At 34.8% G+C, this 16,536-nt stretch overlaps 1 protein-coding gene across 1 annotated transcript in view; it reads left to right on the top strand.

The window, feature by feature from the left end:
* The window catches only part of CPT2 (Carnitine palmitoyltransferase 2), a 127,448-nt gene that overhangs the window by 90,507 nt on the left and 20,405 nt on the right, over positions 1-16,536 (top strand). Inside the window, exons 10-11 of the mRNA XM_090381154.1 lie at positions 8,783-8,952; positions 13,901-14,123. Coding sequence (XP_090237280.1) covers positions 8,783-8,952; positions 13,901-14,123 — 393 coding nt within the window. The remainder of the gene's footprint in view (positions 1-8,782; positions 8,953-13,900; positions 14,124-16,536) is intronic.

Genomic DNA, 16,536 nt, shown 5'->3' with positions numbered 1-16,536 from the left:
GATGAATAAATGAACTATTGTAAACTCAACAAGTAGGATGCTTAATGGAAAATGAAGATGATTTTCATTCAGATGTATTTAAGCATGTAATTATAAATTTGAAATAAAAGTTCCCTTAAGTTTATTTAATCCTCTTAAATAGTGATAAAAGGTTCATTATATTATTTTATTCATTATTATAAAAATTATGTCCTTTGATGTTCTTATGATGGTTCAATCACTGAAGAAGCAGAGGATAAAATATATGTGAAACATGATTATTACACACTGATAGTAATAAATAGATTTTAAACTGCTTTCTGATAAACTTTCTTAAACTGATAAGTGAACTGCTTTCATTTCAAGTAATTTGATCAAGATAATCTTTTCAAACATTATATTAACAGTATACTATTGTTGAGAGCTTATACTTAATGTTGTAACCATTCACAGACATTGTTAATGTCACAAGATAAAAGAAAAAAAGGCAAAAGTGTAAATAAGTAGATAATTGTAACTTACCTTTGTAGCTGGAGATATTTATCTGTCATTTGAACTTCGTGATATATTTGTTTTGTTATGTTGGCTAGAGGAACTTATATAATTAGGAAAAAATGATCTTACATGGCAATTTTTCCACTAATTTTTTCTCTCTAACTTTAATTTTTTCTCTACATAACCACTTTTATACTATGTTAATTTTTCAAAAGCCTTATTTAGCCTTATTGACTAAAAGTACTGTACAGTTAGGTAATGTTTTGGGAACCTTGCCAGATCACATCAGACCATACTTGGCTTTATTGTTAACAGCCTCCTCCTTGCTGAATGACTAAGTCTTTAGTGAAAATTTCATTCAAAGGAACTTAATTATATATGAGATTTCAATGTTTGTTAACCATTCTTCACTAGGAAAAAAAAAATGGATGTCTGAATGAGAAGAAGCAATAGACACATGACACATGCATTCTGCTATTTGCATTGTTGCTTGACTGTGCATTAAGATATGAGTGCCTGGTAACAAAAGAGTTTGATACAAGTAGTGAGGTTAAAAAAGACCACTGTAATGGTTAATACTACTATTTAATGTGAAAACAATGAAAAAAAATTTACTTTTGTGTTTGTTTAACACCAGTTACTGTAAAGAAAATGGTTTATTTTCTGCCATTTGTTTATGTGATTCATTCTGTAAGTAATAAAAGTTATTCATCCTTTATCAATTTTTTGTTTAGTTGTGAAAATAGTTTCTTGAGAAAAGGAGAAATGATTTTTAACTAATTGATAACAAAAAATTGATAAAGGCTATTACTACTGTTTTTACAGTAATGTTTTTCACTGCAAAGAAAGTCTACAATTCTCCTGAATTTTTAAAGAACATAATTTTATTTACAACAGTTAAAATAAAGGAATTACATACACATGAGTACATGTTAGTTAAGGAATTCAGTCTTCTTTTTTTTTTAAGCTCTAAAGTAAGCCAGTTTTGTCCTATTTGTGAATGCAAGCTGGACATTTGGTCTAAGAAATTTAAAGAAAGAAATACTCATTAAAGATTACTTTTGCATCTTGTTCGTAGAACAATTTTAGATATTTTCTTGAGGGCATGTTATTTGTCGTAGCAAATGTACTTGATTGACTATCTTTTGCTTGATCTCCGAACTCTTGGAACTGTTTGTTTTAGAGAAGAGCTTCAATTATCTCCTTTTGGAAGAAAGTTTCATATTTTGTTTTCTTTTGTAGTATAATGTGTACATACACACACACACACACGCAAGCACAGAGTTGGCTTTGCATTACAAACACCTACTTAATACATTTTTGCACCACAGTTTGTCCGGAATACATCTTGACATAGACTCCACAAGGTGTTACAGGGTATCCTGTGGTAGTGCAACCCCATGTGCTACAACATGTGGCGCCTCCGTAGCCAGGTGGGAAGGAGCAGCAGTGCGTAGCACCCACTTCTTGATTAGGCCGGGGTTCGAGTCCGTCACTATCAAATACGGAGGATGTGGAAAGGTCAGGGAATGACCACCGCATATCCCGGAGCAATATGGCTTTAGTTGCTAATGCTCCTAAAAACCAAACAATAACAATAGCTACAACATGTCCAGTAATGTCCACACATTGCTAGGTGGATGGTCATATCACTGATTGTCCTTTTCCAGTAGGTCCCAAACATGCTCAATTGGGTTAAGATTAGGTGAGGTGGTAGCCATGCATGGAGGAGAATTCATTGTCATGTTCCTGTAACTAGTTAGCAACCTTCTGGGCCTTGTGGCATAATGTGTTGTCTTGTTGACAGATGCTGGAGTTATCTTGATCCATTGTCATTACTAACAGGTGTACTTGATGATAATAGAAAGGTAGGCATTCCCATCAAGCCATTGATTAACAGTGATCAGAGGACCCAGGGCAAACCATGAAAGCAGTCCTCCAACCATAACACCATCATTTCAAATCTGCTGAAGCATGAATGGTGCATCCAGGTGTCATGCTCTCATATTGCTTGCTTCAAATGTGGATATGCCTACTAACATGATAAGAGTTGGAAATGGAATTTATCAGACTATTCAACAAATTTCACATGCAGCAGTCCAGTGTTGATGTTGATGTGCCCATGCAAGGCACAGTTTCTTGGGTTTTGCAGTGAGCATGGGTATCCGTGTTGGCTGTCGACTGCCATGCCTTATATGAGCTAAGGTCCAATGCATAGGCCATGTGGATAGTTAACTCATACATGCAGTTGGGGGGGGACGTGTTGCCACTTGACCTCTAACACTAAGTCATTGGGGATATTCATCTTGCTATTCCTACATTGTATTGGGTGATTAGCAAGGCCACTGTGCAGCTTTGTTACAAGGTGAGACACATGATGGCTGCTGGCTCACTGCTGGCTTTGACCATGTGGCTATCCCACATGTAACTTTTAGTTGTTAGGCCACTGACGAGCCAGTCAGTGGCCTAACAACTTGTAACACCATGCATTGCTAACACTTAACCAGGTCTGTGTAGTAATAGTAGTAGTAGTGGCAAATGATGCAATAAAGCAAGCTTATATAGCATCAGCCAAAAAAAATATATATATATATCATACCTCACCCATCCATAACTTGCAAGAATTTGTCTAGTTCCTTGAATTTATTCAAAACAACCAACTTTCACAACAACAGATTGAAGCCTGTTCCAACAATCAACAACGTTGGCTATTGTTGAGATACTGGCACCTGTACATCTTGTCCTCACGATAATTCCACATTTGATGAAAAGATATCGACACTGACTCGTTCTTCCTTGCAGACACTCAAAAACTGATTGCCACATGTGCAAACTGAAATCTTATATCAGCCATTCCCGACTATGAGCATTCAGCAGCCTCATAGACCAGTTCATTTCTACACAAGGGAGTGTTGCTAGTGCAAAGCCAACTCAGTGTATAATGTGTGTGTGTGTGTACATTATAAAAATAAAATTTAGTTGCTTTATTTTCTAGTCTCTTTCATTTTCCAGTTATAGGAGTTTAAACACCATTAAGCATGCAAAATTTCAAACTGCATATGTGTATTTCTGCCTATTGTGTATATACAATAAACTCCCTTTTTAACACTCCCACATTTAATTCTCTTTTATTCTGATCCTATGAAGCGCAATGCATTTTTTAACAACTATAATGCTTCTGTATAAATATGTTACTGCTAATATCTCACTTTTTTTTTAGGTGTGTATGGATATGGCACTTGCACATCTTACTCCCATCTTGCCATATATATATAATATACACACACACACATACAGTCAAACTTGGTTATAATGAGGAACCGACAAAATTTCCTTGTTATGACCATTACTCACTATATCAGTGATGAGTTAAATCTACCTCCTGTTTTTTTTTAATATTATCTCAATAACTTGATAAAAGATAGATTCAAAAAACAAAAATAAATATTAGAGAGAAAAAAATAGTATTAATATGCTTGTATTCGGTTTTTAAATCGATCCAACCAACTGTTGTTACATACAAAATCATCGTGTCCAAATTGTTTAGCAAATTTTTCCACTTGAGCCTTCAAGATGGTCTGGACCATCTGTTGAAAATCCAGCAATTATTTGTGTAGTGAACCATTGAAGCAATGCTTCATTGACGTTTGTAAGATCGACTTTCTAAATTTTTTTTTTTTCCCCCGGTTATGTTCTTTTCCAGTGCTGATATGTAAACATATTTATTCTTCCACAATGTCAATACTGTTCAAGAGGACAAAGCAAACTTTTTACACACTTCAACATTTTTTGCACCACATTCTAACTCATGAATAATTTCGATTTTTTTTGCAAATCGAGAGACACTTTCTTTTGTTCTTAGAAGTCTCGAACTGCATACAAAGTTCTTAAGAAGTCCTGAAATAAATTTATGGTTCAGTGAATACAAGACAATCTGTAAATAGGGTAATGCGACAAGCAGAACACCAATGCACTATTGTATAGCCCCTGTCTCCGAAAGGACAAGGTCATAAACTGGCCGCTAATCCAATGTGGGTGGTCATAAAAGCTAAGTCTTCTTTTTCATTTTGTCTATTCCAAGAATTGGGATTTTTCGACTACCCGTACAATTAAGAATGCTTGCATAGTTACCAAAATTAGTATGGTATATCTGTGTAGTACACTCGTTATAAACAATGAGTGATTTTATGGGAATACACGTAAATTGAAATCATTATGGCTTTTTTTTTTGCCATTACAGCCGTGTGCATTATAAAAATAATGCACACAGCTGTAATGAGCAAAAAGCCATACTACTCGTTATTTCTGTGCTCATTATAACCAAGTTTGACTGTATTTATATATACAGGGTGTAGCAATAAAAAGAACAGAAAGTGAAAGAGTTCAAAAATAGTTTTATTTTTATTCAAAGTAATTGCTACCTGATTGAATGCATTTTTTTATATCATTCTAAAAGTTTCTGAAAAGAGTCAGCAAAGGTGCCAAAGAGATGATGTTAATTGATTTGTACAGTGCCATGTTTTGTCAGAAATGTCTTCACAAGTGTGGAATGGGTGGAGGCATTGTCATGTTACAAGAACCAGCTGCCTTCTCTCAAAATTGTGACCTCACCTGGGGATCACACTTCCGTAGTCTTTGAATAGCAGCTGTATGTAGAACACAGCACTGACTCTCTTCCCTTTCAGGTACAAATTCCTTGTGAAGTACACCGATTTGTCAAAAAATGTGATCAGCATCATCTTGATCTAGGACTTCTGTAAATGTAAATTTTTGGGTCTAATGATTTTGAAATCCAATACAATCAAGGAAATTAAGATCCTTTTGACAAATGTGGATGAAGTCTTCACTTGATGACACTCTTTGTTGCTTCTACTTATCCATGTGGCTATGCAGCACAAATTTTGCACAGACCTCTCTAAATCTTCATGCAAAATTTCATGAATCATCTTTATTTTCATATCCAACTCATCAATCATCATCCTGAGGGTCAAATGGCAATCTGTTGCCACAGTTTCTCAATCTTTTACAACTCTCTCCTCATTTAGAGAGGTTGACAGATGCCCACTTCTTGGTTCATTGCACACATCCTCACATCCATCTTTGAACCACCTATACCATCAACACAATGGTATGACTTATTTCATCATCATAAATTATTTTTAACATATCATACATTTCTTTGCAGATTTTCCCAGTTTAAAACAAAATTTGATATTCATTTGTTGCATCATAAAATTGCAACATGGAACGTTACTGCTACTAACAAAACTTGTTGTTACTTGCAATCTCTTAGCTTACGGAACAATCTCCGTGCTCCATCCGTTAGAAGAAGTTTGAACTATAACATGCCGCTTCTGTTTATTTTAAAAAATCATCAAATATGCCCACTGTTGTACCATTCTCTGAACTTTATTGCCACACCTCATATACATAAGTGCCTATTATCTTCACCATATCCATCCATTTGTATGGTACAACACTTCATCTAGTGGGTGAAATTTCGTTAAATTTTATATTTAGTTCTTTTATAAAAGTTTGTTTAGCCATCCCAAATTTCATTAAAATTGGACAATTATTATTTCTTTTTTCCATACAGTTTGTATGGGGAAAAAAAAGAGAGAGAGAGAGAGAGAGAGAGAGAGAGGCTTAAAAAAAGTATATGCCAGGAGAGTAGTAAGTATTATACAGTTGTAATTAAACTGAATGACCAAGTTTAGAGAAAGTAAAACTATAAAGCTTTATAAGTGTCCTATAAAGTTATAATCTTAGTAATTAATTGATAAGAAGATAGCTATATTTACTTTTAATTTCTATTAATCACAGAAAAAAAATCGATTAATTTAAGAAAAAAATTTAACATGCCTGAGATGCAATGCACTGTATACATTGCCTAACTTTTTTAAGTTCTCAAGGGGGAATAAACCTGTATATAACTCTTCTTCCTCCTGATTTTTGGCTTCGGGAAAGGAATGATAAAGGCTAAATTCCAGTAATCCTTAATTGCGTAGTCTGCAGATGCATTTGCCAATACCCTGCATTACTGCTTGATTAATCTCATAGAGTTCTGTTACCAGTTGTACAGTGAATTCGTACACGTTCAAGTTTTCTGAAACTCTTTTGTGAGTGTTCAATGCTTACCCTAAAATTTCAGTTTCTGTTCCTGTCACTTTTTTTTTCCTACAAAAAACAAAAATATCCTTTATATAAAAAACTATTCTAGTCACACATACAATTATTTCAAGTTATGCAATTTTAAAGTATGGTTTTGCCTATAATGCAAATTGTATTAAATTGACGAGACCGTTTTTTGAAATAATGCTACAGATTTCTTATGTAATTTTAGAACTACACAAATTATACTATATGTATTCAAATGACAAACAATCTCTTAGCTTACTGAACAATGAAAAACATTCAGAATTACATAATTATTTTTATTGCATAATTCCTTTTTTAATCCTGGAATTAATTTTGTGTAGATAAGGTAATTGTTTAGATACAGTATAAAGAGCAACATGGTTAGTTTAATGGTGCGTTCTTAGAGGGGGAAAGGGAGAGAGAGAGAGAGAGAGAGAGAGAGAGAGAGAGAGAGAGAGAGAGAGAGAGAGAGAGAGAGAGAGAGAGTGTTCAGTGTTTGTATTGCACAGTCTCCAGACCTAAGGCCAAAAGCCTGAGTAAATTAAATATCTTTTTTCTTTCACACCTAATGTAAACTTGAGGAAAAATTCTCTTTTGGCCAATAGCTCATTGACTGTCGAAATAAATTACTATCTAATCTTATAGAACTTAAGAGCTTATGTAAATTTAACCCAGCAATGGTTATACAGCACCTGACAGGTGCTTCTCAAAAATAATGCTTCTAAATAACCCTTTAATTAATGGTTAAAATTCTAAAAAAATTTTCTAGCTTTGTATATGTAGTCAAGCTTTTTACTGCAATAGTTCTTGATTTTTTTTCTCTCCCAAGGTTTCCTCTCCCATTAGATTAAAAAAAAAAAAATCTGTGGTCTCACTCGAGTTGTTTTTGAAAGATTTGTTATTGCTTTTGCATCAATTATAAGATGAAACAGTATTCACATGAAACACAATATCATTCAAGATGGATGCTGCTCAGTGGGAAGCAAGATACATACATTTCAATTTTCACATGCTGTGAAAGACACCAAATTTGAAATAAGTTTTGAAAAAATTTGAAAATGGAAGTGAAGAATAGTATCTGATGTATACATATATTTTTAAATTTTTTAAAAGCATTTGTAAACATAATAAGCAGAAACATAAGTGTGTGCACATGTTTAAAATTTTATATGCTTAATGAGCTTTTAAACTGGAAAATGGATGAGGCTGATAGATTCATGTAAATATTTTATATTTAATTTTTTTTTTAATTTTCAACAGAAAATTAAACAGGCTTTTAAACAGTAGAAATTTAATAGGCTTTTTGACCGGAAAATTTATGAGACTAATTGGTTCATGTCCTATTTTATGTCTAATTTTTTTTTTTTTTTCACTAGAATTAATATGTTTTGATTTTTTTTAAAGTAACAAGTGTAAAAAATGCTGCATTTTTAGCTATTTAATTTTTTTTATTTTAAAGAAATTAAATGAAATAAGTATTGTAATTCATTTAGAAAGGATGAAATATTGGTAATGTTAAAGCAGAACTTAAAATACAAAACTTTGTCCAGAAATTAAAATGTAAATTGACATCTGGCAGGTGCCATACCACCATTTGTGCTGCACATTGGGGTGCCACCACTGGCTGGTTAAAATTGAGTTAGACTGATATATGAATGAAACTTGATAGCTTTTTTTTAAAAAATGAAGGCTGATGTTGAATAAACCTTGCTTCCTTGCATAAATTTGCTTTTATTAATGTTATTTTATAAGATGGATAAAGTTATACTTGAGGCACCAACCCAGTATTATCAAAATGCCTTCAGGAAGCTAACTTTCCCTTCAGTACTCATATGAATATTTATTATTTGTTAGAAAGAAGATCAAATAAATCATCTGATTTTCTGGATCTCTTGTTGGTAAGGTTTAAGTTTGAATTATGTGGATGATGAAAAGAATATATTTATGGCCTTTTTAAGTGATACTGAGTTAGCTGGATGAGAGTATAAAATTTTTGCTGGGATCATTTCATCCCATAAACAGGCAAATCACTTTTAGAACTCATCTAATTTATAGACAAAGTACATTTGATGTTTTGTAGCCTGAGTTTCCTTGCTTCTAATTTAAAAACATTCCTACCTTAATCCTTTTCTAAATATTTATGTCCATATAAAAGTTAATTTATTTTCAGAGTTCAAACTTGATGAAATTGCTAAATCTGCAATACAAAAGGCCCAAGAAAAGTACAAAGACATTACTTCTTGTTTACAGCTAAATGCCTTACAGTATGAAAAGATAAATAGGAATTATATCAAGAACTGCAAATTAAGTCCAGATTCTGTTATACAGCTTGCATTTCAGGTAGTTAAAATAAATTTTTATCATCATGAAATATTTTATTTGCTGGATTGAAACTGTTTTCTCATTATGTTTTCAGGAGGCACTGTTTATTGTAGAAATATACGTTTATGAATTCTGCTTTGTAAATTTTGTGCTTCCTCTGCAAATTGTTTTTATTCAGACTTTTTTTTATATATTTATATTTATATGTATAAGTGCTTATTGATATTGTTATTTCTGGTGCAAGGGCTACTTAGGCCATATTGTGTCCACCAACAAGGTAGATCACACAGAGTGACTGTAAAAACAATCGGAAATGGTCATATAGATGTATTCATTTTGGGAAGCAGAAGAATTCCAGGAGATTTGCTTAAATACCTATGATATGGCAAAGTGTCAAAGGGGCTTCAAAATTTAAAACTGAATGAGGCTTTTCAGACATGAGTGTATAACATACATTCAACAAGAATGCGCTTCATTATGAGCAGAGTATTGCAGTGCATATGCTGCAGAGGATCATTTCCTGTGACTGATTTGTGCTCCAGCTAGGATGACTTCCTTTCTATTTACACAGAAACTGGAAATTCATAACCATGGTTCAGATTTTATTTGAAGGAGCTTGTTACATATTTGAGCTTTCCAGAGAAGCATCTATTGTTCCTTACATATACTTCTTATATTGGATCTGTAGTGAATATGTGGAATGTAATAATGTGGCGATGCTCTGTTGGATGAATGTTTGGCTGCATAATCTGCAATTTCATTCCCTGCTATCCCAGTGTTGCCTGGGATCCAGCAAAATGACTACTTGCTGGTGATCCTGGATTTGGATCAGCTGAGTTTTTATGGTTTTTATTAAAGGTTGTGTTGGTGAAGAGGAATTTTGAAAGGTGAAAAGTGCACTCTGCAAGTCTGTATATATTACACTTTATTTGAATGGACAGATGGAGAATATTTTTTGGGGAAAGCTTGATGGCACATAATTCAGCCGTATCACTGTTGCATTCAGTTGGAAGCGAAACAGAGATGGTATTATGAGGGAAGATGGCTGCAGCACCAACTCCACTCTCAGACTTTGATCATTCAGCATATATTTTTTGTAAAATGTAGGCAACTTTGTGTGTGAACAGTACAGAGTTGTTCTATGTTAATATTTGCTATTAATAATATGGATGTAAAATCAGATTCAGAAGCCCCTGAGTCCAATGACCATTCAAGAAAAGGCAAGAACTATTTATGAAGATATTAAGGATAAGTACGGTGAACCCCAAGCCAAGTTCGTGGCAAGCAATTGGTGGTTTAATTGGTTCAAGCATCGCGCTGGTTTACAAAACATTAAAGTATGCAGTGAAGTCACCAGTGCCGATTCTGCAGCTGCAGAGAAATTTTGTGATGTGTTGGGAAAAACCCCTTCTAAATCTCCACAGCACTCAACTTTCACAGCGGCTTGTTATCAGCTGGAGAGTTAATTCTGACAACAATGCTCGAAAGGTAAAACTTGCTGGCTTTATCTTCAAATAGGCCTCTGGGGTTGGGTATATTCATACTATGATTTTTAGCGTTTCTCACCAACCATTGAAGTAAAAATGAATACCAAAATCTTAAAAAGCTTTATATTTAAATTTACAATAAATTTACAGTAGATCAAACAAAATAAATGTGATTATACAAATAAAATGTTACTGCTAATAAATAAAATACTGAATTAAAATGCAATAAAATATACTAGATTAAAAGCACTAAAATAACTGAAGCTTTCAAAGGCTTCTGCCTTCTTCCTAAACAGTGCTAAAATAACTGAAGCTTTCAAAGACTTCTGCCTTCTTCCTCAACAGTGCTGAGGCACTGTTGAGGAAGAAAGCAGAAGCCTTTGAAAGCTTCAGTTATTTTAGCACTTTTAATCTAGTATATTTTATTGCATTTTAATTCAGTATTTTATTATCATTTTATTTGTACATTCACTGTACAAATGTGTAGATACATCTTAGTTAACTCAAAATTAAACTACGTATGTAGCATAAAGGCATTGTTTTAATCATATCTGATATTGTGACTACCTTCACAACAAGATACCAGCTATTGCACTACTTCAAATAAGTAACTCTTCTCTAGTAGAGAAGACTGCTGTTACTTAAGGGTAAGTTGCTACAATGGATAAAAGGATGGTTGAGTGGGAGAAGACAGATGGTGGTAATCAATGGGTGCTGCTCTTCGTGGACTAATGTTATTAGTGGAGTCCCACAGGGTTCGGTGTTGGGTCCACTGTTGTTTTGTATATTTATCAATGATATTGATGAAGGTATATCAGGCTTAGTGTCGAAGTTTGTAGATGATATAAAGGTTGGCAGGGTTGTTAATGACAGTAATGGCAGTGTGCTACTGCAACAGGATTAGAAAATTTGGGCAGATCAGGCTTAGTGCCGAAGTTTGTAGATGATACAAAGGTTGGCAGGGTTGTTAATAACAGTAATGGCAGTGTGCTACTGCTACAGGATTAGAAAATTTGGGCAGATGGGATGAGAAGTGGCAACTGAAGTTTAACCTAGGGTAGAAGTAACCCCAGAGAAACGTACCAACTGTGTGGTACTACACTTAAGGTGGTAGAAAATGAAAAAGACCTGGGAGTAATTGTGCAGTCAGATATGAAGTTTTCTGAGCAATGCAGACAGCCTGCCAGGTCATGGGGTTTTGTCAATGATATATAGGAATTTTGCTAGAAGGGAAAAGGAGGTGATTGTCTCTCTGTATAAAGCAATGGTAAGGCCACAGGTCTGGAGGCCTCATTTTAGGAAGGATGTAGATTTGCTTGAGCGTGTACAGAGAAGGGCAACAAGATTGGTGAGGGGAATGAAGGGATCCTCTTACCAAGAGAGACTTAAGTTCTGCAAATTGCAGTGGCTGGAGACTAGGCACCTGCGCGGTGATCTGATTGAGGTGTATAAGGCCTTGAATGGGTTGAGCACGCTGAATTCTGATGGGATCCTTCCACTTGTTCAAATTACGAACCTAAGTGGGCATAAATTCAAATTAAGGAAAGAGAGATGTAGAATATATGTGCAGAAATTTGCCTTTAGCCAGCGGGTGGTTAATTGTTGGAACAAACTTCCATCTGTCATTGTGGAAGTTGATAGGTTAAATAAATTTATGGAGGAAGTGGACAGGAATTTGGAGGGAATGGTGTGATTTTTTTTTTTTTTGGCTGATGCTGCATAAGCATCAGCTCATACACTTGCTTTCTTGCATCACATGCCACTACTACTACTAAGTAGTACTACTGCAAAATATTCTCAATGGGCACCACCACCCAGACAGCACCATTTCAAAGCTTGTTGGCTTATCATCGGTGAGTGGGCGGGTACCCTGTTAATACAAACATGCCGTCACAGTTGTGAAGTTAATTCCACAATATGAGAGATGATTAACTGTATAATATCTACACTGATATTATATAGTTAATTTAAAGCAATATGGAATTATGCCTTGTTCATTTAATCTTTAAATACAGTATCATTCTGTTCACCATTTGGCATATCTCCATATTGTAGAATTAACTTCACAACTGTGATGGTACGTTTGCATTACCAGGGTACCTGCCCACCCACCAATGGCAGGCCAACAAGCTTTGAAACGGTGCTGTCTGGGTGGTGTTGCTCACTGAGAATAAATAACAGTAGTCTTCTCTACTAGAGAAGCGTTACTTATTTGAAGCAGTGCAATACCTGGTATCTCGTTGTGAAGGTAACCACAATGTGAGATATAATTAAAACTACGTATGTATGGTTTAATTTTATGGATTAACTGTGGTGTATCTATACTGATATTATATAGTATATATAAAAAATATATACCAAAGGTTTGCTTCAGGCTGAAACACCTGAAAGTCACAGAACAACTCTTCAAGCTGTTTTCTGTTAGCTGACTGTGTCAACGATTCATAAGTGCATAAGTGTAAACACACACTAGTGGTGGGGATTGAACTTGCTCTGTTAGGGAAGCAACTTGTATACATACTAATTGTATCGAAAATAAGTAATATTCTATAAAACTCATTGTGATTCTATCACTATACTTGTAGGAAAATAAACACATATTACTTGATATCCGTTCTGAACATTTCACAGACTCTCTGGAACTGGTCTATGGACCCCAGTTTCGGAAATGCCACTCTAGAGCATAGTGTAATTTTCCAACTTCTAAAACAATAACTTTCAAATAAAATGAACAGAGTATGCAGACAATCTCTAGCAGTAGTGAAAACTATGCTTTGCTAGTAGTAAAGTAGTGTTCTCAAGAAATCTGATATTCATGTGGTCTTTTTCACCACCACCACACTCTTTCTCTCATTGTGAGGAGCAGTGAGCCACTGTTGCAATGATTCTTTGCAGCAACAGCTCACTGAATCCAATCGCTTCAACTAGAGAAGGAAGCTAGAGAGGATGGATGTATTAATTACACTTTCATGAGCAAGCACTCCTTGCTTAAAGTGCATCAGAAGAGAGTTACTCTTGTTATTTTATTTTTTATGACCGTACTTTTCCAATTCATACACACTGAGTGATGCACTTTGAAAGTAAAAACAATACTTAAGGACTACTAAAATTGACATTGATGTGGTTCTGATATTTTAATTTTTAAATTTATGGTACTTTGCATGAGCATGTTTTCTCATGGGTTAATAATGTGAGATATGTTGTGTTACTTTCTTGTTTATGCAAAATACTTTATTAGCAACAAGTAGCCATTTAAAATTTATAAATAAAAAAAATTGTGGTAAACACTATGATTAAAAGAACTGCAGACAGAACTATCTGCAATCTGTATACAAATACTGTAGGTTCACTATACTGTGAAAAGATTTAAAACTCATTGTGATTAAATGTTCTCATTTAATTTTTCAATTGCATTTACCACATCTTTTTTATTATGTGAATTGCTGTACCTCTACTTTTTTATTTTACTTTTCCAATAGATGGCATTCTATAAGCATCAAGAAAAATTTGTAGCTACATATGAATCATGTAGTACAGCTGCTTTTAAACATGGCCGGACAGAAACAGTTAGACCAGCAACCATGGAAACAAAATTATGCACTGAAAGTTTTTTAATTAATAGAAAACCAGACCATGATCTGAGGAAAATGTTGGATGAGTGTACCCGTGTTCATAACAAGTTAACCAAAGAAGCAGCAATGGGTAATTTTTTTTGTTATTAATATTTTTTGTGTACTTATATATATACACACTATTTTTTTTATAAATACATCACAGACTAAAAGTATTAGAACCTGTAGTACTTATAACCACCATGTATGTGTTGCAGGTTGAGAAGACAGAAGATACTTGTTGACATTAGACTTTAATTTCTGTACATTGTAATTTTCAGGAAATGCATGTGAAGGAAGGTTGTTCCAGAAAAACATAAGTAGAAAGGATAAAAGAAGAAGAGGTAAAGTTTGTTCTGTGAGTTTGGAGCTGGCAAAATGGATGCTTACTGGTTGCGGAACATGTTTGGAAGAGAGTGGGGGAATTACAGATGCCACCCAGAAGAACAGTGCCCATGGAAATACTGACAGAAAAGGCATTCAGCAGAAACAGAAAGTCCGTGAGATAGACTGGAGAAACTGTCTAAAAGATGGGCTGTTAATTAACCTGACCTCCCTCTTTTGATTGGAGTCTAGAAGCCTGAGAGAGGTTTTGGGGATGCAGAAACAGTCTGTGGTAGGGTGGATTTGAGATTTGTATGGTTTAGTTAAGTAGTTGTTTAGAAGAAAAGTAATACCAAGAGTGAGAAAGAAAAATTAGTTTTTTGGATGCAGAGGAAGATTCCAAGAGAGATTAGAAATTAGGTAATTCCTAGTAGAGATAGGTGATCTTTTCTAGAACTCTGAGTCACTGAAGATGAATAGACTCTTGTTTTCAAGAAATAAAACAGGATTGAGTTTTAGAGGGATTAAAGTTAACTAAGTTTTCTTTGCCCCATTGAAGAATCAGCTGGATATCGGCATTTAAGGACTTGGTGAAGGATATTCAAGAAGTTGAAGCTGCTTGCACAGGACAAGGCTTCTGAAATTGAAAGGTGGAATGTAGTGTGCTATTTTCAGCAAAACCATGAATAAGACTTCCAGTCAATGGAAGAAATCATTCATATACAAGAGGAAAAGAGTGGGAAAACTAAACCTTGGTAACACCAGCATTAGGGGAAAAATCAGAAGATAGCCATCTACCATTTTGAAGTGAACAGTCAGAAAGAAAACTGAGCATCCACTTGCAAAAAAAAAAAAAAAAAAAAGTCAGCAATCCATAAAAATGGGAGCTTGTTTAGAAGACGGAATTCTTGGAAATCTCTTGGAAAAGCGGAATTCTTGGAAATCTCAAGCACAACTAAATAAGAGTGAAAAACTGGATTAAGAATATAAAAGTGGTTTCTGCATCCCCCCCCTGTGAAATTATAACTTGTAAAATTATGAAAGAGTGAAGGCATGTAGCAGTTAAGTGTCATCACTGGATAACATTGAAAGATTTTCCTATATAAAAATAAGTGTATTTTTAATATACATTTTACAGATTCCACTTGCAGTGGCTGCAGCATTCATCATTTCTTTATATAATAATCAAGAAGTATCACAAGTTCTAGATTATATTATGGGTCTGTAGAGACAGGAAATTAGATTGCCCAGGACCCACAGAGTTAGAGAAAAGAAAAATTATGCTGATTGACAAAATTAACAGAACAAAATGTTTTTCATGAATATTTTGTTGTGAACAGTGCCGCTGAAGGCGAATATTTGATATGATAGTCATCCTAGCGTTCAAATACTGAGTATGCAATAGAAATCAATGCAATAGAAACCACCTTACAGAGCCACATCACTTCATTCTCACTTTTTTGGCTTCCTCAGTGGGATAGCCACATCTCCAGTATTCAGGATGGCAAGTAATCATTGTTTAGATGATTCTCTGAGATGGTGGACCATTGGATGACATGAAGCCAGACGATAACAGGCAGAGGTGGTACACTGGCTTAATGTGTAATGTAGTGTCGTCTCAGCACTGGAACCATTACAAGAAAAGCTGGCCAAAGTTTCTCAAGGACTACGTTAAGCAGATCAGACCACACTGGTTCTAACAGCAAGACGAAACTCTATGATGTCCTATGATTAACTGTCTCTTGAGGTTGCTGTGGCCACAGATGAAAGGATTTCCAACTGGACTGTGTTAAGAAGGTTCAATTTAAGTGGCCTCTACTCAGGGAAGCCAGTGGTTTGTATCCCATTAACTTCAAACCACTACAGAGCTTGTCGAAACTGGTGCCATGAACATGTGACTTGGAGCCCTGACAAGTGGGGACAGTTCTGTTCTCTGAGTCCCATTTTAGACTACAAACAGATTCTAGACCATTATTTCATCTGCCGACAACAAAGAATTCAATACCATCCCTCCAACATCAGAGAAAAGAACACTTATGGTGGAGGCAGTGCCCTTGTGTGGGGTGGATTAATGATCAAAGGATGCATCCCCTCTTCTTGTTTTTGATAGGGGGTACTTTAATTGTGCAGAGGTATTGAGAACAGATCCTCGAACCCTGTGTGTGACTTTTTATGGGTGC

Source organism: Mastigoproctus giganteus, chromosome 9 (genome assembly GCF_048544385.1).
Source record: "Mastigoproctus giganteus isolate SK-2022 chromosome 9, ASM4854438v1, whole genome shotgun sequence".
Lineage (NCBI taxonomy): Eukaryota > Metazoa > Arthropoda > Arachnida > Uropygi > Thelyphonidae > Mastigoproctus > Mastigoproctus giganteus.
This window is presented reverse-complemented; position numbering and strand designations above follow the sequence as displayed.